General features: G+C 40.9%; 1 protein-coding gene across 1 annotated transcript in view; it reads right to left on the bottom strand.

Moving 5' to 3' along the window:
• The window catches only part of TDRD1 (tudor domain containing 1), a 55,734-nt gene extending 29,864 nt beyond the window's left edge, over positions 1-25,870 (bottom strand). Inside the window, exons 1-9 of the mRNA XM_059882145.1 lie at positions 25,769-25,870; positions 13,781-14,111; positions 11,005-11,063; positions 6,106-6,250; positions 4,265-4,370; positions 3,698-3,761; positions 2,769-2,873; positions 2,076-2,258; positions 469-612 (exon numbers count right to left, since the gene is read on the bottom strand). Of these exons, the coding sequence (XP_059738128.1) occupies positions 469-612; positions 2,076-2,258; positions 2,769-2,873; positions 3,698-3,761; positions 4,265-4,370; positions 6,106-6,250; positions 11,005-11,063; positions 13,781-14,111; positions 25,769-25,870 (1,239 nt within the window). The remainder of the gene's footprint in view (positions 1-468; positions 613-2,075; positions 2,259-2,768; positions 2,874-3,697; positions 3,762-4,264; positions 4,371-6,105; positions 6,251-11,004; positions 11,064-13,780; positions 14,112-25,768) is intronic.
• Between the last annotated feature and the right edge of the window lie 231 nt (positions 25,871-26,101).

The raw sequence follows: 26,101 nt of genomic DNA, 5'->3' as shown, positions 1-26,101 counted from the left end.
AATGATGTATTTCATGCTGAAGATTTATCAAAAATCTTCAAGGACAAACCTGATAATTTTATAAATAACTATTTGTCCCTCTTGATACTCTATCCACAACATTTTACCTTTTGGGACTTGAAGCTTGAGAAATCCATGAAAAGATAGTAATTATCCCTCAATCACACATAAATTCAAGTCGCTTTCAAATAACGTAATAAATATAAAAATTATTGCTTCTAAAAAGCAGACTGATAAAATGTCCCTAAAAATGCGAAGTTTCTCACCTGTGGCAGTACCTTAAGTAAGGCCTAATAAAGTGGAGCCAAGAAAGTCCATTAGTATTTCTCTACATAGTAAAAGAGATACCGATTGATACTTTTTCATAATAACTATGACAAAACAACATGCAAATACTGTGTCCATCAAAACATTAAAAACAACTTCTTTGGGACACTAGTAGGAATTTAGAAAGTAAAAGAAACTCACACAAGGAGGAAACAAGTCAATTTTCCTGTTTAGTTGGTGAATTCTGTTTATTGGGATTACTTCTTCATTTCCATAATCAATATATAAGACTTGTGCCACCTTCTGCAGCAGATCAACATCCTGAATTATTACTCTGTTCCAGGTCTGAAAGTGAAATATGACAGCATTCTGCTTCAAAACAGCATTTCACAACCTTAGGTTTAAAAACTCTCAATCTACAGAACTTGCTAAGGAAAGGTTACTGTTCTATTCTGAGATGCTCCATTAACAAGTTAACTTCCTAAGAATCTGGCTCAGAATTCCCCAAATTTGTCCATTTTCGATGCTTTAGTATGCACGATCCCCAGGCTATTCTAGCCCAGCAGACTTGGCTATACAAAACAAACACAAGCTCTAGGATTCTTACCCACCCAGCAATTGAGGAGCCTACGAGTAAAGTTGGAGAGGCCTGGGGCATGAAGGAAGTAAGCGAACAGACCTGGACTCCTGGCTGAGGAAGAAAAACAACCTCGTGACCAGAATCTCACCCCAAGCCATCTAACGCATCATTAAGAGCTCTGGTGAGGAGCTGATAGAACCACGACAAAACATTAAAAACAGCTTCTTTGGGACACTAGTAGGAATTTAGAAAGAAAAAGAAACTCACACAAGGAGGAAACAAGTCAATTTTCCTGTTTAGTTGGTGAATTAAAAGATCTTATTTATGGAGTATTACTCAGCCATTAAAAAGAATACATTTGAATCAGTTCTAATGAGGTGGATGAAACTGGAGCCTATTATACAGAGTGAAGTAAGCCAGAAGGAAAAATACCAATACAGTATACTAACGCATATATATGGAATTTAGAAAGATGATAACAATAACCCTGTGTACGAGACAGCAAAAATGACGCTGATGTATGGAACAGTCTTATGGACTCTGTGGGAGAGGGAGAGGGTGGGAAGATTTGGGAGAATGGCATTGAAACATGTAAAATATCATGTATGAAACGAGATGCCAGTCCAGGTTCAATGCATGATACTGGATGCTTGGGGCAAGTGCACTGGGACGACCTGGAGGGATGGTATGGGGAGGGAAGAGGGAGGAGGGTTCAGGAGGGGGAGCACATGTATACCTGTGATGGATTCATTTTGATGTTTGGCAAAACTAATACAATTACGTAAAGTTTAAAAATAAAATAAAATTAAAAAAAAAAAAGAAAAGCAAAACAAACAAAAAAAAACAAAATAAATATATTATTCTATATAGTTGGAAAACCATCGAGATGGCTATGTACAATTGCTTGGAATTTCAAAATTTAAAACTCTTATACTTGAATAATAATGAACTGGGATTATCAAACTATTCTGTCAGAGAAATTTATACAACAAAAAGACCACACCACAACATTCTTTCTTTCCCATTCTTAGTCCGTCTCTATTTTCTTTCTCTCTCTTTCTGACTAACCAATTGCAATGGAATATTAAAATTATTACAAAATAAATGTACTTGGCAAATCTATAGAGTGAACTTCTCACTGGCTGAATTTTAATAAACTGTTTTTACAGGAAAAAAAAAAAGAAAAAAAAAAAGATCTTATTTAATAATTCATTTCAATAGGGGTTACCTGATCAACAGTGTACTTGGCAACACAAATCTCCCCCTTTACAGGAACATGATCTTCTTCATGTGCCTTATTTGCGTAAGTTTCCTTTAAGCTTGCAGACAGTTGGTTCATGCATTCTAAAACTTCTGAAGAATATAACTGCACATAGAAGTCACCTGGGTGTTTGAATTCAGTAACTGTACCCTTTCAAAGACAAAAAAGTTGTAGTAATTTGCTGAGAAATACAGCAAATGTTAATTCTATAAAGCTTTGTGCTAACTGCTAAGTCACTTCAGTCGTGTCCGACTCTGTGAGACCCCACAGACGGCAGCCCACCAGGCTTCCCCGTTCATGGGATTCTCCAGGCAAGAACACTGGAGTGGGGTGCCATTTCCTTCTCCAATGCAGGAAAGTGAAAAGTGAAAGTGAAGTCGTTCAGTCGTGTCCGACCCTCAGCGACCCCATGGACTACAGCCTACCAGGCTCCTCTGTCCATGGATTTTTCAGGCAAGAGTACTGGAGTGGGGTGCCATGGCCTTCTCCGTATAAAGCTTTATAACAAGATACAAAAAGTGTTATAAGTAGTTTCTGCAATTTGTATCAACTTCAGTACTATTTTGGAGCTATCTTATAAATTCAAATTAAACACGGGAAACAAGGAAAAAAATCTGTAGTGCTTTGGAGCTCTGTCTGTGGAAATTAAACAGCAAATACCTTTATTTCCATGGTCTTCCTGAGTTGCAGGCTTCTCAAATCAGAAAACATTATTTTATCAGCACAAATAGCTCTTTCTTTAATAACTCTGAGAGGAGAGTCACTCTGGTTTGGGGGGGGGGGGGGGAAACACATAAGTGAGTTACTTTACAAGCACCCTTTTAAATACCATGGCCGGTGTTTGCTAGAATCAAGGTCAAAACAGCTCAGGTTTGAATAAAAGCACAGAGAAATAACACATCTTCAAGAGTCATTAAAACAAAGTGTCCACAGGCAGAGTACACAGCATGGGGACCACCCAAAAATCAGGCCATGATGGTGATAAGCATGTTGAACTTATTTTAAAAAGGGAAGGGAGGGGAAAGCGGAGGAGGCAGTGTTTTAAGTCTTCCCTTGTTAACGTTTTATAGGGATGTGTTTTATTTTTGAAAGTAGAAGTGAGGACCAGCTAGAGAAGACTACAATTTATCTATAAAATATGAGCTGGATTCAGCAATACTTTCCAGATTACAAATGATTTACTTAACATAGTTACCTAAATGGAAGAAAGGTATTAACAGGAAAAAAATGTTCCTTTAGATAACAGGGTCCTATCAGAATCCAGTACACAAAGCTAGAGAGCCCTGCACACAGGGACTAAAAAAAGAAAGGATTCTCAGTCGTCCGCCTACAGCCAGACACAGCGTCTCAAGTCCTTTTTAGAAAAAAAAAAAACAGCTGGGCATAAACAATTCTTGTAGACCCCCAAAGATCACTAGGGTATACAGATTTATTTAACAGGAAAAAAAACAAAAACAAAAACAGAACACTGGTGAAATGGAGAAATAAGTCATAAGTATTTTATTTAGCTTCAGTCCTCTTATTTTGAAATAATGGGCATCATTAAAAATTTGCTCTTAGGGCACAGAAGGAGTATAAATATATCATACCTCATCTTTCACTTCCATGTTCTTTGTTTCAAAAGGTGATTTATAATCTTCAAGTTTGTGGAAACTGAAATAAAGCAGCCAATTAGAAAACACATGCCGCAGAACCAATGAATGGTAACATAATTGTGGTAGGGGCCACAGCTATGTTACATTCTCCACAAAACCCACAAAGAGCAGAACAGCTTCTTCCAGAGAGAATCACAGTAGCAACAAGGTAATACACCCAGGCTGGCTCTGCAATGGTCTGCTCTGTGCACAGGTGTGCTTTTACCAGAAGCCACCTAATGAAAGGGAGACAGTCCCATTTTCCAAGCCTCAGTGTTCCTAACTGCAAAATGGGAATAATCCCTATGTTACCTAAAACAGAGTTCTGAGGATCAAAAATTATACAGCTGTTCACTTCGCATTTGTACATTCTATGTTATACTTAAGTAAAAAAAAGTAAAAAAGAGTAACATTTACATAATTATGCCTGTTTACCGGATTTGATCCTATACTACCAAAAAAAAAAAAAACAACCCACATTTTAAAATATCCTCTAATGAAATTTTTAAAACTCACACTTACTTTTGCTGGACAGGTTTGCACACAATTTTGTGGGCTGCCCAGTCCCTTCTCTGGCATATGTTGGAGCAGTAGTACGTCTGCTTGCACTGTGAGCACCTCAGCGACCCTATAGAAGACAGCCCGTGACACCGCCAGTGTGTTATTGCAAATATCTGTCACCAAGAGCAAGACAGACTCAAAGACCAGACATATCAAATGCCACTCTATTAATCATATCAAGGAGACTATGTGAAGAGGATCATGCTGTTTATGATTCCAGGTTAAGGTTGAACTTTTAAAGCTCTCCAACTGCAGAAAAAGGGGAGTGCCGAGATTAAAACCAGGATGACGACAGACTGGAAACACCACTGACTTTCCTCAAGTAGAACCCAGAACGCATGCTGGAAAAGGAGCAATCAAAGGGGGCAGATAGTCTGGGGTGGTGGAATCAGACAGTGCACAAACAGAGTCTCACAGGTTCACCCTGTGCTGTTAGGAAAGCACAGAACAAAAACCAACGGGACAACCACACCTAGAAAAACCCAGGAAGTTTCCGAAATGAAGTTGAAAGAAAAAATGCTATCGGTATCCAGACAGAGGAAAACAAGCTATCTAAAAAACAAAACAAAACCCACAAAATTAGGCTGACCTCGAATGCTTCCACTCTAAAAGAAAAATAGGAAAAAAGGAGCGAATATCCAAATAGACAGTAAATAAAACTGCTTGAGATCACTGATCATGAGGGGAAATGAAAATTAAAACCACAGAGAGATACCACCATACGCACCCAAGAGAAGAGCTAAAACTAAAAGGACTGGAAACACCAAATGTTGACAAACGATGTGGAGCAATCAGAACTCAACAACAGAGGGAATGCCAAATGGGACAACTCTTTGGAAAATGGTCTTTTTTCTTATAAAGTGAAGCATATATCTATCAGCAATCCCACTCCCTAGGTCTGCACCCAAAAGAAATGAGACCCTATGTCCACACACAGATTTACGCAAAAATGTGGAGAGTCTACTCATAATAGCCAAAAGGTGGACACAAGCAGAATGTTCAACAGAACAGACACACAAGCTGTGGGATCACACAGTGAAACGCTACTCAGCAACAAACAAAAAAATTAACTGTACATGCAACGACATGGATTAAACTCAGGAATATTTTCTAAACAGAAAAAACTTCACACAAAAAGAGTCCACACTGCATGATTCCGTTTACGAGAAACTCTGTACCTGGAAAAATTAAATTATGGTCAAAATACCACAGTGGTTGCCTCAGGTGTGGCAGGTATATGACTGAGAAGGGACAGGAGAGAACTTTCTGAGGAGATGGAAATCTTCATTTTGACAGGGCTATGAGTTTGTGCACTACAGTGCATATTATATTTTTATTGAATATCTCAAAAAAAAAAGTATAAAAATAAGCAAAGAAACAGTAAGAGTGGGAAGATATGGATGAACAAGAAGGGTAGGAAGCTGGCAGCTGCTGAAGCTCAGAAACGGGCACGTGATGTATATACACTCAGCTGTTTATGTTTTACATAAAAATATTTTTCAAATGTGAAAAGGAATAATTCAACAGGCAATACTGGAGTGGGTAGCCTTTCCCTTCTCAAAGGGATCTTCCCAACCTAGGGATCAAACCCAGGTCTCCCACATTGCAGGCAGATTCTTTACCCGCTGAGTTACAAGGGAAGCCTAAGAATATTGGAGTGGGTATCTCTTTCCATCTCTTTCTCCACGGGATCTTCCTGACCCAGAGAATTAAACCTGGGACTCCTGCATTGCAGGTGGATTCTTTACCAACTGAGCTATCAGGGAAGCCCAATTCAACAGGCATCTGAGAGCAATGTTTACCGAACAGACCGCAGCGATGGCAAGTTGTCGATCGAAGAGGAGGTCCTAAGGAGTTGAAGAGTGCTGGATTATTTATAGACAAGGAATTCTCAACCAACTTGTGTACTTTCTTTGACTTTGCAGGAGGCACATGATTGCTAGGCTTCTATGAAGAAAAGAGAAGAGCAGTATTAAAACTTGGTAAGAATATTCTGTTTTCTTTTGTTAAATACAGATTTGGGATATCGCTTCTGAGAAGATTAAGCAGATGTACTTTTCCTTACTCTTACCATTAATTATAACTGAACACCTTGGGCTTAAATGGAAAAACACACAGCAACTCTGAAGGAAGGCAGAAGACAGAAGAGCTACCCTGGGGCCCAAAGAAGTACCCAAATGGGGTACTGGAGAAGCCAGAAACACCCAAAGGCACAGACAATAAAAGCCCCAGCAAAAAGCCTGCTCGCTCTCTTTCTTGGCCAAAAGACCAAGAAAAGGGCGGCCCAGCAAGACAGAAAACCTTAATCAGTAACTGCTCTAGACAATCACCGCAGAAATAAACTGTGGTCCCCCTCCCATCAGCAAAGGTAGCCTGGTAAGACCTCCACCCGCACCAGGGCACAGGGAGGTGCCCCTCTCTCCCACCCGGGGATGTGGGAGAAGGCCAACAGAGCAGGGAGCCAGCACTTCATCCCTGTGGGGTCTCCCTGCAGAGGCCATGTGGAGGGCCTGGACTTTCTCCTGGCAGTAATGAGTGTCCCTCTTACCCCATGAGCACTACCACTGGGGTGGTTAAGAGGAAGCCTGGTGGACAGTCAGGATTTCCCACCACCATTCAACAGGAATGTGTGGCATCTCTCCAGATCCTCCCATCTCCAGTCCCCCCTCTACCCCATGCAAGTAGAGAGGATGTGGTGGGGGGCACGGGGAGGGGGTAAGGACACTAGGGAGCTAAGCTCCCATCCTTGTCCAGCTGAGCACATTCTGGGCCATAAATCATACAGACAATGGTGTTCTCTGACTACAATGGACTCGCATTAGAGATCAGTAACAGAATGAGAACAGATAAGCTCCACACATTTGGAAACTAGACAATACACTTCTACATAACGCACGTACCACTAAGACAGAAATTTATAGCACTAAAGTCACACATTAGAAAAGAGGAAAGTCTTAAATTAATACTGTAAGTTCTCATCTCAAGAACCTAAACAATAAGAATAAAACATGCCCAAAGCAAGCAGAAGGAAGGAAACAATAAAGATAAAAGTAGAACTCAATGAAATTAAAAATAAAACTGGGAGAAAAAAATCAAACAAGACCTGGTTCATTGAAAAGATTAACAAAATTGATAAATCTCCAGCAAGACTAACAATGGAGAAAACAAAGGCAGAAATCATCAGTATCAGGAATGAAATAGGTATATATTACCACAGACCATGAAGATACAAAGATGATAACGGAACACTTCAAACAACTCTACATAAATTTCACAATGTGGCAAAAGTGACCAATTTTTCAGGAGAAAAATCACAAATTATAATATGAAATAGATAATTTGAATAACCCTATAAATATTAAGGAAAATGAATAATTTTAAAACTCCCAAAAAAGAAATCTTCAAGCCCAAATGGCTTTTACTATTGGAGAATACTACCAAATGTTTAAAGAATTTACAGTGATTCTATACAATCTCTATCCCAAAAAACTAGTGTTATCTTGACACTCAAACTATACAAAGACAATAAAAAAGAGAAAATTACAGACAAAACTCATGAAAATGGGCACAAAAATCCTTATTCAAAGCAACACTAGATATAATTCAGTAATATATAAAAAATAATTATACATCATGACCAAGTGGTATTTATTCCAGAAATATGAGATTAGTTAAATTTAAAAAAAAAATCAATGTAATCTATGAAATTACCAAGCTAAAGGGGAAAAGAATCACAACAGTATCAATGAACTAAGAAAAAGCATTTAAAAAATTCAATACCTATTCATGATAAAAAAGAAAGCTCTCAGCAAAGTAGGAAGAGAGAAAACTTCATCAACTTGATAAAGATCATCTACAAAAATCCTATAGCTAACATTCTCAACAGTGCAAAGACTCAATGCTTTCCCTGTAAGCTTGGAACCAAAGATATCCACTCTCATCACTAGTAACACAGTGCTAGAGTTTTAGCTCACACAATAAGGCAAGAAAAGGAAATAAAAAGCATATATTTTAAAAAGGAAGAAATAAAACTGTCTTTTATTTGCAGATGATATAATTATCTATATAGGAAATCCCAAGCAATCTACAAAAAAATTCCTAGAATAAGTGACTCCTGGAGGGTCACAGGATACAGATAAACATGCAAAATCAACCGTATTTTTTCATATTAGCAATGAAAATGAAGACACATGGAAATAAAATGTATAATTACTCAAAAAAAAAACCAACCCACTTAGTTGTAAATCTAAAGCTGTGTGAAGCATACACAGCTTATAAACTGAAAACCACAGTGAAAGAAATCAAAGAACATTTAAATGAATTGGAGGACAGATTGTGTTAATTAGAAGATTCAACCCAGCAAGTTCAGTTCAGTTGCTCAGTCGTGTCTGACTCTTTGCAACCCCATGGACTGCAGCATGCCAGGCTTCCCTATCACCAACTCACAGAGTTTACTCAAACTCATGTCCATTGAGTCGGTGATGCCATCCAACCATCTCATCCTCTGTCGTCCCCTTCTCCTCCCACCTTCAATCTTTCCTAGCATCAGGGTCTTTTCAAATGAGTCAGTTTTTCACATCCGGTGGCCAAAGTATTGGAGTTTCAGCTTCAACATCAGTCCTTCCAGTGAATATTCAGAACTGATTTCCTTTAGGATGGACTGGTTGGATCTCCTTGCTGTCCAAGGGACTCTCAAGAGTCTTTTACAACACCACAGTTCAAAAGCATCAATTATTCAGCGCTCAGCTTTCTTTATAGTCCAAATGTCACATGCATACATGACTACTGGAAAAACCATAGCCTTGACTAGACGGACCTTTGTTGGCAAAGTAATGTCTCTGCTTTTAAATATGCTGTCTAGATTGCAGGCAGATTCTTTACAAGCTGAGCCACAAGGGAAGCCCCAACCCAGCAAAGGTGGCAATAATTATCAAATTGATAAACAGGCTTAATGCAATTCTATCAAAATTCCAGCAAGATTTTTTTCTAGTTACAAACCAGAGTACTCCAAAATGTAGACTGGAAAGAAAAGAAACAAGACTGGATAAAACTATTTTGAAAGATGAAAGAGAAAATGGGAGGAATCACTGTACCCAACTTCATGACTATCTATCACAGCTCCAGTGCTGTATGGTACTGATGCAGGGAAAAGACCCAGAGATCAGCAGAAAAGAACAGCGCATCCAGAACAGACCCACACAAATTAGTCTAGCTAACTTGTGACAAAAGGGCAAAAGCAATTCAGTGGAGGAAAGATAACATTTTCAACAAATGGTGCTGGAGCAACTGGACATCCCTAGCCAAAAAAATTTACCCTCAACCTAAGTCTCATGAGTTGGAATTAACTCAAAATGGACCACACATTTAAATATAAAACTATAAACTTCTTTGGGGAAAAAAAAATCCCAAAGTTTTTGGAGCTAAACGAGCAAACAGTTCTTGGACATGACACCAAAATACTCCATAAAATGAAAAAATGGCCAGGATTTAGTTAAAACTTTTGCTCAGCTAAATACCTTGTTAAGAGAATGAAAAGACAAGTCAGGAACTGGGAGAAAATATTTGGAAATCATATATTTGACAAAGCACTAGAATCTGGAATACATAAAGAGCTTTCAAAACTCAGTAGGAAAAAATAAATGAATAAATAAACAATTCAAATTAGAAAATGGACAAAAGACATGAAGAACATTTCACCAAAAAAGACACATGGATGGCAAATAAGCACATGAAAAGATGTTTATCCTTAGCCATCAGGCAAACAAATTAAGATCACAATGAGCCATCAGTAGATAAACATGAAAACAGGGAAACTAAAAACACTAGCAAACACTGGAGAAGATGCTGGATGGAGAGAATCTAGGTCACTTATATATTCTCAATGGGAATGTAAAATGGTAGAGCCACTCTGCAGAACACTTTGGCAGCTTCTTAAAAACCTAAATATGCAACTACTATATGACCCAGAAACTGCACTCCTGGGCACTTATTCTAAAGCAAACACAAAAAACTCATGTTCACATAAAACTCTGCACAGGAATGTTTATAGTAGTAGTAGTAGTTACAATAGGCAGAAACTGGCAACATTCCAGATGTGTTTCAGTGGGCCGCAGAATTAAATAGGCTTCAGCAATAAAAAGCAATACACCACTGATACCAACAACAGTCGCGGTCAATCTTCAGAGAATCACACTGAGTGAAAAAAATCCAATCCCAAAAGGTACAAACTGTATAATACTGTTTGTATGACATCCCATCCTTGCAATGACATTTTGGAAATATGGATTAGATTAATAGCTGCCAGGGGTTAAGAAGAGGGTATGGGGGCAGGAGGGAGTGGATGTGACCTCAAAAAGGTGCAGAAGGGATCCTTGGAGTGATGGAAATATTGTGTTATCTTGACTGTACTGTTTCATGATCCTGGTTGAAACATTACACTGCAGCTCTGTAGTGTGTGACCATAGGGAGCACTGGGTAAAGGCTACAAATGATCTCTATTATTTTTTACAACTGCGTGTCAATCTGTAATTACCTAAATAGAAAAAGTTTATTTTTTTTAAAAGATACTAGGCTAAAAATAAAATAGTGTGACCTTGAATATTACCTGCAAATTGAGTAACTCTTTACTAACATAATACAAAAACATGTTTAGAATCTTTTATCCAGAAATGCCAAAGAGAAGAAAATCCACATTAACTTACACTATTTACTTCTTTGGGTGGTGAATTATTTCCAACATTTAATGGTGACACAGCGTTACCTGGGGATATAAAACATAATGCCGAATAAAAGTCAAATATTACTTTATTCCTGAAAATGTACAATAACATAATTAGGTAACATTCAAATAGAGCTATACCATAATAGCCTTAAAGCCATACTATAAATAAGCAACATCCTTCTTTTCCTAATGGAAAATAAGGATTTGCCTTCAATTTCCTCTACCAGTGCACCCTGCTCACTGTGAACTTCTCTCCATTCACAATGGAAACAGTTACCAGGCTTTCTGAACTGCAGACTCATTTACCTCTTATATATCACTGAGGACCTCAAAGAGCTTTTGTCTACATGGTTTATATATACCAATATTTAGCATTATTAGAAATGAAAACTAGGAATTCCCTGGCAGCCCAGTGGTTAGGACTCCATGTTCTCACTGCTGAGGGCCCGAGTTCAATCCCTGGTAAGTCCTACAAGCCACATGGCACAGCCCCCCAAAAAAGAAATTAAAACTAAGAAGTAGAAATTAAAACTAAACATTTAAAAATATTTATTAAAAATATCAAATGTATTACATGTTGCCATGATTTTTTTAGAAAAAAACTGCATTTTCCAAAGCAGAAAAAAACCACAATTGTTTAAAGAGTGGCATTATTTTACATTTTTTCACATCTCTTTAATGTTTGGCTTCACCAATGATAGCTGGATTCTCATATCTGCTTTTGAATCCAATCTGTTGTCATATGTTGCTTTAATTGACGTCTCTGAAGAAAATCTGGCCTCACACACGTATCCGGTTACAAGCAGGAATAGTATTTCATGGCCCTCTCAGATAACTGTGGATATTTTCCTTTAATTCACACTAAAACTTAAGTGGTAGTTTAAGGGTTAGTTGCAATATGGAATCTAAAGCTATATCAATAAACTTTTCATCTGTTACATTAGAATCCATTGATTTATCTTGCACTTTAAATGGATTTTTATCCATGCATGACTACAAAACACTACACATTGGTTTTTTGGAAAAGACTAAGAAACTCTTGAGTTATGCAGATCTTACAAATGTTGACATATTTCATCAGACAATATAAAAAATCTTAAGTGTTAATATCACTGTGAACCTCAGCAGAAAAATCTTCTAAGTACTGGGAAGCTCTCTAGCTCACAGTGGCAGATACACATTTCCTCAAATTGTATTTTATCATTGTAGGGCACGCGTCAGTCGTGTCCGACTCTGTGCGACCCATAGACGGCAGCCCACCAGGCTCCCCTGTCCCTGGGATTCTCCAGGCAAGAACACTGGAGAGGGTTGCCATTTCCTTCTCCAAGGCATGAAAGTGAAAAGGGAAAGTGAAGTCGATCGGTCGTGTCCGACTTCTTCGTGACCCCATGGACTGCAGCCCACCAGGCTCCTCCGTCCATGGGATTTTTCAGGCAAGAGGACTGCAGTGGGGTGCCATTGCCTTCTCCAATTTTATCATTAGCAACAAAATACCGTCAGCTGTTCCCTTTGAAGTGACAGGCCCACTCTGCCCACTTCTGAGAAAATGACTGCCAGATATCGAAGTCTGAATGATCACAGTTTGTCATTCTTTTCAAGCAAAAAATGAAAAATTACAAAAAAAAACTCCAAAAAAATTTCCATTCAGCCACAATTCAAACAATTGCACACATGTTTTTCATACTTCAGTAGGCAGCAAAAGTTAGGAGTAATTCTCATTTTGTTACACAGAATATTAAAAATACCTGTACACAAGAGTCAAGACTTATTAATAAATTTGTACTGCCTTATCAAGGGCACTCTTAGTAACACTGACATTTCTGGCTTGCTTTTGTCTTAAATGCAAGTGCGTGACAATGAAAAACAATGACCCCTAACCCAGGCTGGCACCCCTGCTAAAGACGAGCTAATGAGGTGTCAGAGGCTACCCACCTTTGCTTCTGCACCACCTGCATAAACTCAGCACAGTGAAGAAGAGCAAACAATGTTTTAATATTATTAGGAAATTACTTGTGACCCCAGAGGCCTGGTGCCTCTGATGGTAAAGAATCCGCCTGCAACGCAAGAGGCTTGGTTTCAATCCCTGAGTCAGGAAGATCCCCAGGAGAAGGGAATGGCTACCTGCTCCAGTATTCTTGAGTGGAGAATTCCTGGACAGAGGAGCCTGGAGGGCTACAGTTCATGGGGTTGCCAAGAGTAGGACACAACTGAGCAACTTTCACTTTTTCAGAGGCCCAAGGGCCAAACTCTGAGGACTACATCACCATATTATAAGGTCATACTTTACATACATTCACAGAGGCTAAATTCCACCAGGCCCCAGCCTCCTTAAAAAGTAGATTTTTAGAATTAAGACTAAAGGAATGAAACAAATTACTGTCTTAGATACATCTTTGTGAACTATTATATGCACAAAATTTGCACAGTATTTCTAGCCTAAGACCAATCTTTAGAACATTCATAAAAAGCCAGTGTTTCCTTTCTTCATCTCTAGTGTATCTCTGGATGAGGTGGAGGTTTTGGGAGAGAAGTTCATTTATAGACATTTTCTCATGAATCCTTCTGTGATTAACGTAACCAAAGTAACTACTTGGCATCTGGTTTTCCTTTCTAAATTAATATTTACGTGCAAATACTGTAAGTTAGCCATTTGGTTATTCTGTTAATCGGCCCCTGGTGTGTAGTTACAGATACTTTCAGTAAGTCTAAGAAACCATCAGAATCAAGTGAATATTAAACCTGCAGTTTGTACTCACCTGTTGGCAATGTCTTCCTGTCTTCCTTGGATCCAGCCATTTCTCCATTGACACCGTTAGGGTGTGAAGACAGTGAACTGTCTTCCTGGCTAGCCAAAAACTGTTTGGTTTGCTCACAAAGCAAAAAATTGTTCTTTTTATTTCCATTCTCTGGGCTTTTCAACCTGAAATTAGGATGGTTAGGATGTCCTCCAGGACTTCTCAAAGACTCGTGTGATGGAAGCTTGCTTTCATTTTTCTCAAAATTAAATGGCTCTGTCATTTTACAGGTAGATGCCGCCAAAATATTTCTTGACATCATATTAAGCAGCAGTTTAACATTCACAGAAGTCTAAGGGAAGAAATGTATTCAAAAGGCAACTTTTAATTCCAAAAATAGAAGCACTGCAGGCCCAGGTGGTTTCTTTTTTATGCAACAGCTCTTTCTCATAAATGACTCCAAAGCAGATGTAACTAACTGTGATACTGAACTGGAGGGAAAAGGGCAGGGCACAACTTTTGAAAGAATGACATAGCCCAAGGACACAACACTGACTGATTAGAATCCAGTGGGACCAAGCTGGTGGACAAGACTAGACCTTGATCCTCAGTCAGCAGGTGAAGTGACACACACAGAAGTGCCAAGATAGTCCCAAGGCACTGTTCAAAGGTGGTGGCCCAAATCCTGGAAATCTCCGCCCCTTCCCTAAAACAGGTGGAATAATCCTCCCACTCATTAGCAAATGAAATTACCCAGCCTATAAAAACTAACCACGCCCCTTTTCAGCCACACTCGTCCTCTGCCATGGCCCATACTCTGTGGACTGTGCTCCTCTCTGTATCCAAATAAATCCACTTCTTACCTATCACTTTGTCTCTCACCGAATTTTTATGCGATGAGACATTAAGAACCCGAGCTTCATTTGGTCCTGAAACCAGGTACCGTGGGTTTTGACTGGGTTTGAGTCCCAGCCACATGGGTTCAAATCCCAATCTGAGGTAAACAGTTTTAATACCAAAGCCTGTTCTACAGGCACAAGAAAAGAATGATTCTTTATCATTTAAGTACAAACTCCAAGTTGAACAAAATTCAACAGTGGACAATTCAAGAGACATTAAGCATTACACCTCTGAGTTCCGCATCATTCCTTACTTGAAAAAGCTTCTGGAAACAACAGGGATAGAAAAGGCCTATTAGCTCAGTCGGTAAAGAATCTGCCTGCAGTGCAGGAGATCCGGGTTTGATCCCTGGGTCTGGATGATACCCTGGAGAAGGAAATGGCAACCCACTCCAGTATCCTTGCCTGGAAAATCTCATGGACAGAAGAGCCTGGTGGGCTGCAGTCCATGGGGTCGCAAAGAGTCGGGTACGACTGGGCGACTAACACTTACTGACTTACATTTTTTTCTTTTTTAATGTATTTCTGACCTAGAGCCTACAACTCAATGGTGAAGTATAACAGAGGGTAGTGTTTAAATCAGGTCATCATCTGCCTGTTGAGCCTTTCAGAACCCGTCTACCCTCTCCTGCTTGTTGCTCTGCTATGACCTTGAACCTGGTCCCCAGAATGTCCTTGCTCTCATCCCCCTGGTCAACTCTTTGCTTCCTATTTGCCTCAGCTGATTTGTTTGTTTTTTTCTTTTCCCTCAAGTCCTCCATTTCATAATCTCCATTTGGGCTTTATAAATTGTAACCTGCATCTGTTGCTTTTAAATATTTATCTGTGTGAGTGCTTGGCTGCAAGTAAGGTACACATATTGTTGCAGAGAGCCTCTGAGAAACCTCTATCTAGACATTAGGCTGGCTTGTTGTTTTTCTATTACTCCTTGAGAATACTAAGTGCTCAGGGGAAGTTAAAAAAAAAAAGTGGAGAAACAATCTTATTTTGAAATACTGACCTATAGATCTGTCTTCAGCCTGCAGGCAAAATGTCTGCCTATCTTCCCAAAACAGCTCAGAAAGAAAAAAAAAAGGCCATAGATAGCCCAAACTGGTATGAGTAACAGCTAAATGTTATTTACATTACATTTTACATTTAAAGTCACTCAGTCATGTCCGACTCCTTGCGACCCCATGGACTATACAGTTCATGGAATTCTCCAGGCCAGAATACTGGAGTGGGTAGCCTTCCCCTTCTCCAGGGGATCTTCCCAACCCCAGAGATCGAACCCAGGTCTCCGCATTGCAATCCGCATTGCAGGCAGATTCTTTACCAGCTAAGCCATAAGGGAAGACCAAGAATACTGGGGTGGGTAACGTTGTTTTAAATAGAAGATAAAGAAAGCAGAAAAATCCTCCCCCTTGGTGTCCTAAAACTGCTATCTCTGCTTTATATCAGGCCTTGTTGTCGTTCAGTTGCTAAGTCGGGTCTGACTCTTTTCCACCACATAGACTGTAGCCCATCAGGTTCTTCCATCCTCCACTATCTCCCAGAGTTTGCTCAAATTCATGTCCACTGAATGACAACACAGTAAAGATAATGAAATTTTAAAAGAAAAGATATACACAAGCAGACTTCAAGGTGAGGGAACTCTCAGGGGACCAAGTCCTGGAGGATGCCTAACAAGGCCTTCGGATGGGCAGCTGTGCTGGGAGGCAGGTGTCAGGGAAAGCCTGCTGCTGCTGCCGCCGCTAAGTAGCTTCAGTCGTGTCCGACTCTGTGCGACCCCATAGGCGGCAGCCCACCAGGCTCTGCCGTCCCTGGGATTCTCCAGGCAAGAACACTGGAGTGGGTTGCCATTTCCTTCTCCAATGCATTAAAGTGAAAAGTAAAAGTGAAGTCACTCAGTCGTGTCCGACTCTCAGTGATCCCATGGACTGCAGCCTACCAGGTTCCTCCGTCCATGGAAATTTCCAGGCAAGAGTACTGGAGTGGGGTGCCACTGCCTTCTCCACAGGGAAAGCCTACCTGTAGCAAAAAGTACACTAAACTGAAGGATCAGATTGAGAACGACAATGCTGGATGCAGTAAGAGAGAAATACTGTGAAACTACAAAAGGAAAAATAAGTTCCAGGGGATACTGGGTGGGGAGATGAACAGTGAGTAACTAGACTCTGTGCAAGAAATATAAAGAACATCCAGTTAAATCATTAGGGCAACTACCACAAGGACAGAAACAGTGTGTAACTTCAAAACCCAACAGAGGGGAAAACTCCCATTATGATAAAATGATAAATAGAAAACACCAAATAAGATGACCGCACCAAGCCTAAGTAACCAAAGTATCAATGATTAAGTCTCAATTAAAAGAGAGATAGACCCAGGGAGAAAAATATCCAGATAGATAATATGCACAAAAGACATACATTAAACAAAATATACGGCAAGCTTGAAAATAAAAGGACTATAACATGTGCTATGCAGATGACCAAAATAAAGTTGGTCTGCTAATGATTAACAGCAGATAAAAGAACCTAAGGTAGAAAATATTCAGATAAAGGGAGATATTTTATATTGATAAAAGAAACACTCCCAGGAGAGAGAGCAGTGACACAGCCTTGAGATGTATCAATATAAAGTAAAAACTAAGAGAAATTCAGCCTCCAAAAGGACACACCAGCTTTAGAAACATACTCAGTTCAGTTCAGTCGCTCAGTCGTGTCCGACTCTCTGCGACCCCAGGAATCACAGCACCCCAGGCCTCCCTGTCCGTCACCAACTCCCGGAGTTCACTCAGACTCACGTCCATCGAGTCAGTGATGCCATCCAGCCATCTCATCCTCTGTCGTCCCCTTCTCCTCCTGCCCCCAATCCCTCCCAGCATCAGAGTCTTTTCCAATGAGTCAACTCTTTGCATGAGCTGGCCAAAGTACTGGAGTTTCAGCTTCAGCATCATTCCTTCCAAAGAAGTCCCAGGGCTAATCTCCTTCAGAATGGACTGGTTGGATCTCCTTGCAGTCCAAGGGACTCTCAAGAGTCTTCTCCAACACCACACTTCAAAAGCATCTATTCTTCTTCGCTCAGCCTTCTTCACAGTCCAACTCTCACATCCATACATGACCACAGGAAAAACCACAGCCTTGACTAGACAGACCTTTGTTGGCAAAGTAATGTCTCTGCTTTTGAATATGCTATCTAGGTTGGTCATACCTTTCCTTCCAAGGAGAAAGCGTCTTTTAATTTCATGGCTACAGTCACCATCTGCACTGATTTTGGGGCCCCAAAAAATAAAGTCTGACACTGTTTCCACTGTTTCCCCATCTATTTCCCATGAAGTGATGGGACCGGATGCCATGAGCTTCGTTTTCTGAATGTCGAGCTTTAAGCCAACTTTTTCTCTCTCCACTTTCACTTTCATCAAGAGGCTTTTGAGTTCCTCTTCACTTTCTGCCATAAGGGTGGTGTCATCTGCATATCTGAGGTTATTGATATTTCTCCCAGCAATCTTGATTCTAGCTTGTGCTTCTTCTGGCCCAGCGTTTCTCATGATGTACTCTGCATAGAAGTTAAATAAGCAGGGTGACAATATACAGCCTTGACATACTCCTTTTCCTATTTGGAACCAGTCTGTTGTTTCATGTCCAGTTCTAACTGTTGCTTCCTGACCTGCATACAGATTTCTCAAGAAGCAGGTCAGGTGGTCTGGTATTCCCATCTCTTTCAGAATTTTCCACAGTTTATTGTGATCCACACAGTCAAAGGCTTTGGGATAGTCAATAAAACAGAAATAGATGTTTTTCTGGAACTCTCTCGCTTTTTCCATGATCCAGCGGATGTTGGCAATTTGATCTCTGGTTCCTCTGCCTTTTCTAAAACCAGCTTGAACATCAGGAAGTTCACGGTTCACGTATTGTTGAAGCCTGGCTTGGAGAATTTTGAGCATTACTTTACTAGTGTGTGAGATGAGTGCAATTGTGTGGTAGTTTGAGCATTCTTTGGCATTGCCTTTCTTTGGGATTGGAATGAAAACTGACCTTTCCCAGTCCTGTAGCCACTCAATCATCAGTGATAAGATGCAGTTTACTACCACAATGAAACTTGATCTAGTAGCGACCAATACAACCAAGAATATTCATTTTTTCCAACATTGAGATATACCGGACTACCAAGTCCACTTCATCTAACTCCAAAAGAAACTAGTACCATACAAGCCACGTTCACTCACCACACTATACCAATCTCCACCTCAGAGTTTACTTCCCTGAAAAACCAGCATGCAAAACCCACAGTGGACGATGGGGTTTGGGTTTGGTTTTAGTTGTTTTTTTTTCCCGCCGCCCTCCTGAGGCATGTGGGATTTTAGTTCCCCAACCAGGGATCGAACTCATGCCCCTTGCGTTGGGAGCATGAGATCTTAATCACTGAACTACCAGGGAAGTCCCTGTTTTAGTTTAAAAGTGGTAAAATATTACAAAGGAAATGATGGCAAGCCTGACTATAAGAACAATTAAAAGCTTACAAAAAATAGTAAAGAGATCAGGAAATAAATATTAACTCAAAGATGACCAATTGGATACCTTTAAAAAGCGGGATAAACAGTAAAGAAACATCGAGACACTGTGGCTGACTGGCCCAAACACCACCTTTCACCTCTGATATGCCAGCCTGAGTTAGAGACAACATTGGCCATCATCAGAGTTCTCCCGAGTTGAGCTTCTTCGGAACCTCTGTCCACTTCTGATGAATAGGGACAGATCCAGCTAGCAGGGTCTTTCACTCTTTTCTTCCGGCAACATGGACCTGAGGCCTGAAGATGTACCACCCACATCACAATGAGGAAGCAATAAGCATAATCAAGCAGCACAACTCTAGGACATTAGAGTAGAAAATAACCAGTCTGGTGCCCCTGGCAAAGGCTCTGACTCTAGCTCGGATCAGCCTATGCATAGACTTGCTGTGGCATCAGAAAAATAAACCTTTGGGTTTTCCCTTATTTGCAGCCCAAAGGATACAGATACCAATAAAATAAACGAGCAAGAGGTGTGAACGAAACGCACAGAGGATGAAGATTACTTGATTAACATATGGGAAGGGGGGAACATTCAATCTCACTTGTAACAAAAAAAAACTCAAATGGGAATACCTATGTATCACTTCCTACGCAGCATACATGTAAATAAAACTCAGTGATGAAAGGAATATAAATGAATATGTTCTGTCTGGGAAATAATTTGGAGATTTATATATGCGTTTTGTTCTCTTGCATATATGTGTACATATATATATATACACATATACATACATAAACATATACATAATATATATTCTTAAAAATGTCCATAGCCACTCACCAGACAAATCTACTTCTAGAAATCATCCCACTGAAATAATTGTAAATATCAAAAAATACAGTATGTATAAATATTCATTTAAAATAGAAAAATAAAAATAAATTAATTAAATAAAATAGAAAAAAGAGAAAGTTAACTGTGATGCCTCTGCTGCTGCTGCTGCTAAGTTGCTTCAGTCGTGTCCAACTCTGTGTGACCCCATAGACGGCAGCCCACCAGGCTCCCCCATCCCTGGGATTCTCCAGGCAAGAACACTGGAGTGGTTGCCATTTCCTTCTCCAATGCATGAAAGTGAAAGTGAAGTCTCTCAGTTGTGCCCGACTCTTAGTGACCCCATGGACTGCAGCCCACCAGGCTCCTCCATCCATGGGATTTTCCAGGCAAGAGTACTGGAGTGGGGTGCCATTGCCTGCTCTGGTGATGCCTCTACTAGATAGGATATTACACTACCATTTAGAATTTTAGTTTTCAGAAACACTGGAAAATATGTTAGAACAGCAAACAAAAAGTCAGAAAAACACTGTTATTTAGTATAATAACTGCAAAATAAAAAAGAACAAAACTCCATGTAAAAAAGAAGAGTGAAATACATTAAATTTAAAATTTTAAATAACAGTGGTCCGGGGTGGGTAAGTTGACAGGAAAATCTTTTTCACTATTGTTTTCATTTTACAAATTATATTAAAGGATGAGTTACTTTTATACAAAAAAGTATTTTAAGGGTTAAAATATCATTGCATGTTCAATTAAACCTTTTTCCTAAAGTGTGGTTAATTTTAAACCAAGTAAAAAATCACAGTAATACTTAAACCACAAAACTAGGGTACAGACAGCTTTTCAAGATACCACCGGGACCCTCAACACACAGTCTTTAACTCCTAAAATAGCATTCCTAAATTTCTCTTTATTCGGTAAGGCTGACAGTCAGTCCACAACTCCTTACTACCCTGTACAGTTGACTAAAGATAGTTATTTTAAGCTGGTGCTGGAACCATGTCTTACTAAAAAATTAACAACAAAAACCCTTCTAATTTCCTATAGCACCTACTGTGGTGTTTGGTATAAAGAGGCATTCAAAAGATAAGTGTATGACAAAAACTAGCTAACATGCCCTATTGCACTGTCTTCCTGACAACCTGGACAGGACAGTTAAATTCACTGTCCGAAAATGTCATCTGACCATCCTAAACAGAGAATTATGAGCTTCCCTGGTGGCTCAGAGGTTAAAGCGTCTGCCTGAAATGTGGGAGACCTGGGTTTGATCCCTGGGTTGGGAAGATTCCCTGGAGAAGGAAATGGCAACCCACTCCAGTATTCTTGTCTGGAGAATCCCATGGATGGAGGAGCCTGGTGGGCTACAGTCCATGGGGTTGCAAAGAGTTCGACACACTGAACAACTTCACTTTCACTTTCAAACAGAGAATACATCATAGTATGAGATTTATTGAAATTTAATAGCAATAATTCATGTCTTAGCTCAACTCTTCCAAAGTCCAAAAATTAATAAATATATATTGACTTTAGGAAGGATAACAGAATCAGTCTTAGACCTAATGTAAAAAGTTTAGTCTGCTTAGTGAAAGTTGCTCAGTCATGTCTGACTCCTTGCGACCCCACGGACTATACAGTCTATGGAATTCTCCAGGAAAGAATACTGGAGTGGGTAGCCTTTCCCTTCTCCAGGGGATCTTCCCAACCCAGAGACTGAACCCAGGTCTTCCACATTGAAGCAGCAAACAAAGAGGATTTAAGCTTAAAAGAAGCTTCACCTACGGTGGAATCTTTAGGTTAGAATTTAGGTTCACTTGCCTCACCCACTTTAGGAATTTTCATTACAACCCCCAGGGTAAACAGACATCTAGACCTGTCCTATAACTAGAGGCTTCTAACATCCTTTAATTTTGGACAGCCAACTGTACTGCACACGTCTCTGTAAAATTATTCTCTTCCCAACTGACCACTGACTCCTGTTGTGACCCCAACCTTTCAAACATCTGAAATGGGCACCACGTCCACTTTCCTCCAGGTCCTTCACCAGCTGAGGATCTGCCCAACCTCCCACAATTTAGCACTTTCTCTAGTTCATGAACAACCCACACACAGACAGGACTCTCCTAAAAGCACAGGATTCCAGATGTGGGCTGACGAATGGTCAACAGGAGAATCGTGCTGTCCCCGACTCTGAAAACCACTTTCGCCCATGCTCCAGCTTTTGGAGGAAGTAGGATTACTGTGAGCACACATACAGAGCCATCTAAAATCTTTTGGAAATCAATTTTTTTTTTTAATGTGTAATTATCCTACCACACAACTGCCTTTTTTCTTCTGATTTGTAAGTTCTATGAATTTTAACACATATATAGATTTATGTAACCACCACAACTGGGATACACAACAGGCTTTTAAAGCTGAATTTCAACATTATGAAACAATGATAATGTGCAAGTATCTTTGTTTGGCTTCATCCTGGGTCAATCACGGGGGCATAACTGAATATGGAGTCAATGGGCCTTGTACCATAATGCTGTGCTTCCCAACCTTGGGTTGCAAACTTCCAATATATGTAGGCACAGATATTGCTTTGCAGGTCATAATACCTCACCCAGTTTTAAAGTAAGTAGTTCCTCCATATAAAATCCACTATTTTTTTTTACATGCTACTGGTGATGAACACTAGAAATTTATAATCATCCTCAAATCCACAGTAAATAGTTTAGTTGTTTCCTTAGCCAACACAAGAGGTTAATTAGAAAGATTCCCAAATTTCTTTAAGGAATCACCGATGATGGAAAAAGGAAGAGAGTTCCAGAAAAACATCTATTTCTGTTTTATTGACTATGCCAAAGCCTTTGACTGTGTGGATCACAATAAACTGGAAAATTCTTCAAGAGATGGAAATACCAGACCACCTGACCTGCCTCTTGAGACACCTGTGTGCAGGTCAGGAAGCCACAGTTAGAACTGGACATGGAACAACAGACTGGTTCCAAATACGAAAAGGAGTACGTCAAGGCTGTATATTGTCACCCTGCTTATTTAACTTCTATGCAGAGTACATCATGAGAAACGCTGGGCTGGAAGAAGCACAAGCTGGAATCAAGATTTCCAGGAGAAATATCAATAACCTCAGAGACTCAAATGACACCACCCTTATGGCAGAAAGTGAAGAGGAACTAAAGAGCCTCTTGATGAAAGTGAAAGTGGAGAGTGAAAAAGTTGGCTTAAAGCTCAACATTCAGAAAACGAAGATCATGGCATCTGGTCCCATCACTTCATGGGAAATAGATGGGGAAACAGTGACAGACTATTTTGGGGGAGCTCCAAAATCACTGCAGATGGTGACTGCAGCCATGAAATTAAAAGACGCTTACTCCTTGGAAGCAAAGTTATGACCAACCTAGATAGCATATTCAAAAGCAGAGACACTACTTTGTCAACAAAGGTCCATCTAGTCAAGGCTATGGTTTTTCCAGTGGTCATGTATGAATGTGAGAGTTGGACTGTGAAGAAAGCTGAGTGCCAAAGAATTGATGCTTTTGAACTGTGGTGTTGGAGAAGACTTTTGAGAGTCCCTTGGACTGCAAGGAGATCCAACCAGTCCATTCTAAAGCAGATCAGTCCTGGGTGTTCTTTGGAAGGAATGATGCTGAATCTGAAACTCCAGTACTTTGGCCATCTCATGCGAAGAGTTGACTCTTTGGAAAAGACTCTGATGCTGGGAGGGATTGGGGGCAGGAGGAGAAGGGGACGACAGAGGATGAGATGGCTGGATGGTATCACCAACTCGATGGACATGAGTTTGAGTGAACTCCGGGAGTTGGTGATGGACAGGGAGGCCTGGGGTGCTGCGATTCATGGGGTCGCAAAGAGTCGGACACGAATGAGCAACTGAGCTGAACTGAACTGATGTAATAAAAGAGCAGTGGAATGAAAGTAACTAACTTCTGCAGTTCTATAGGCAAATATAAGGCCTTGGTTTTGTGTTGTCTTTTAGACAACACAAACTGATGGCACAAACTGATCTCAGTAAGACTGGACACACTTTCAAGGGTAAAAACTTTCTTTATTTCCTTAGAGTTCTGCAACCCCTCCCCTATGAAGCCAGGGGCATCCCAGGATACACTGCAAACCGTGACATAAGGTCTCTCCTCTCTTCAGGACACCACAGCCAAGAGGTGAGAGTAAATTCACAGTGTGCTGTGCTTAATCGCTCAGTTGTTTCTGACCCTTTGTCAACCTGGACTGCAGCCTGCCAGACTCCTCTGTCCATGGGATTCTCCAGACAAGAATACTGGAGTGGGTTGCCACGTCCTCCTCCAGAGGATCTTCCTAACCCAGGGATGGAAGCATTGCAGGCGGATTCTTTATGGTCTGAGCCACGAGGGAGCTAAATACCGAAAGTGCGTGCAGCAGATAACTCACTTTTCCCCTTTTCTGTTTGCTTTTGTCTTCCCGGTAACCCCTTGCATTCAGAGAGAATGGCTACCCAAAGGAAACATTCAACTTTTCAAGTTCTGAAGCTCAACGGTTCCACAGGAACATGAGCTTTAAAGTCTGTCAGATACAAGTCTGAGCAATTTCATCTTCCTCATTCAGTACGATAGCTCAGGCAAATCACTTCATCTTTCTAGGATTCAGTGACTGTAAAGTCTAGCCAGCAGCAGTAACTTCCTCATAATATCTAATCATGAGGATTAAACGTGAGGCTGTATGTCAACCACCTAGCAACGTGGCAGGTGCTTACTAAACCCATAAGAGGCAGCTATTATTTTTACTTTACTTTTGTAGCACTCCCACACTCAAAGAATTTCTTCTACTCCTGCGGAATTAGTTTGCACCCTAAAGAGAGAAATAATTTGAGAATTCAAGTAGTCCTATTTCTTTATTCCCACAGAGAAGGAAAGAAGACGTGAGAAGGTTTAGTAACTCTCCAAACCCACAAGGACCAGCGCCCTTACACAGTTGAGATGAAAATTCAGGTCATGTTCCTAGGCCTTGCAATTGTGCATTCAATACCCGGATGGCTCAACAAGGCAACCAGAGGCATGTTCCTTAATTCCAGAGGCCAAAAAGGCAAGCGTATTTATAGCAGGGCCTGAGTACCAAGAAAAGCGACTGGCACACCGCACACAGGCTACAGACACGTGTTAAACGAACCAGGGTTGCCTCACCTATATCTAAGCAAATGCTGCAATGCACCTTCCTTTTACAGGAGGTAGGAAGGGGGCGGGGGGTAAAATCTAAAAAATATTCTTTGCACTATAGCAAGTCAAATTCTCCTAGAAGGGAAAGGGGTACTTGAAGGGGATGCAAGTGGAAGTTTGCACTCTGGAGAGTCACGCCTGTAAGTATGAACTATTTTCTAAACCTGCTGCAAGTCCCCCTTACGTCCAAAGTTCAACTCTCACATCTCTCGCCCCTCCCCCCAGTATGGGATCTTCCCCCACCAAAACCTCCCACCCCAGACGTGCCTTCCCCGCCCAAGCTCCTAGGACCTCTCCAACCTTCGATACTCTCTCCACCTCCAGGCCCCTGGTACCCGCTCAACGCCCGACCCCAACGCCCGACCCCAACGTCCAGCGCCCAACGTCCGGCCCCCAACGACCGAAGTCCCGCAGCCCTCATGCAGCCCCTTTCGCTCCCCCGTGTGCATGGGAACCCCGACCTGGAAAAAGGCAAAAAGGCTGTGGATCCGACCCGTCTCTGAAGCCTCGTAGTGGTGGTGGCGTCTGCCCGTGCCAGGAGCCCTGCCGCCCAGTTGCGCACCCTGAGCTCACCTCGCTCCGGATGCCCAGCCGGCCCTCCTGGCGCCAGTGTGGCGCCTGCGCAGTCCACGCCCAAGTGCTCACGCTGCGTCCACGTGCACCCTCCGCGTGCATGCGGAGGCGTGCTCAGGCCCTGGTGGTGCAGCTTTGTGGGGGCTGCTACAAAGGCTGCGGGCTCAGGGCAATCCTCTGAGGAAACATAGGTACCTAGTGTTCCAGCTTCTAGATAGGAGTCGCTGGAAACTCCAAAGGCGAAGATGCAGACTTTGTCTCCTCAAAGGTCACTTGGGTCATATTAACCACTTAAAGTCTTAAAAAAGGTTTTCAAATCAATCCCTGCTTCTG

The sequence above is a fragment of the Bos taurus genome, chromosome 26 (assembly GCF_002263795.3).
Source record: "Bos taurus isolate L1 Dominette 01449 registration number 42190680 breed Hereford chromosome 26, ARS-UCD2.0, whole genome shotgun sequence".
In the NCBI taxonomy this organism is placed as follows: Eukaryota; Metazoa; Chordata; class Mammalia; order Artiodactyla; family Bovidae; genus Bos; species Bos taurus.
The sequence above is the reverse complement of the archived record's forward strand: the minus strand, read 5'-3'. Positions and strand labels throughout refer to the sequence as shown.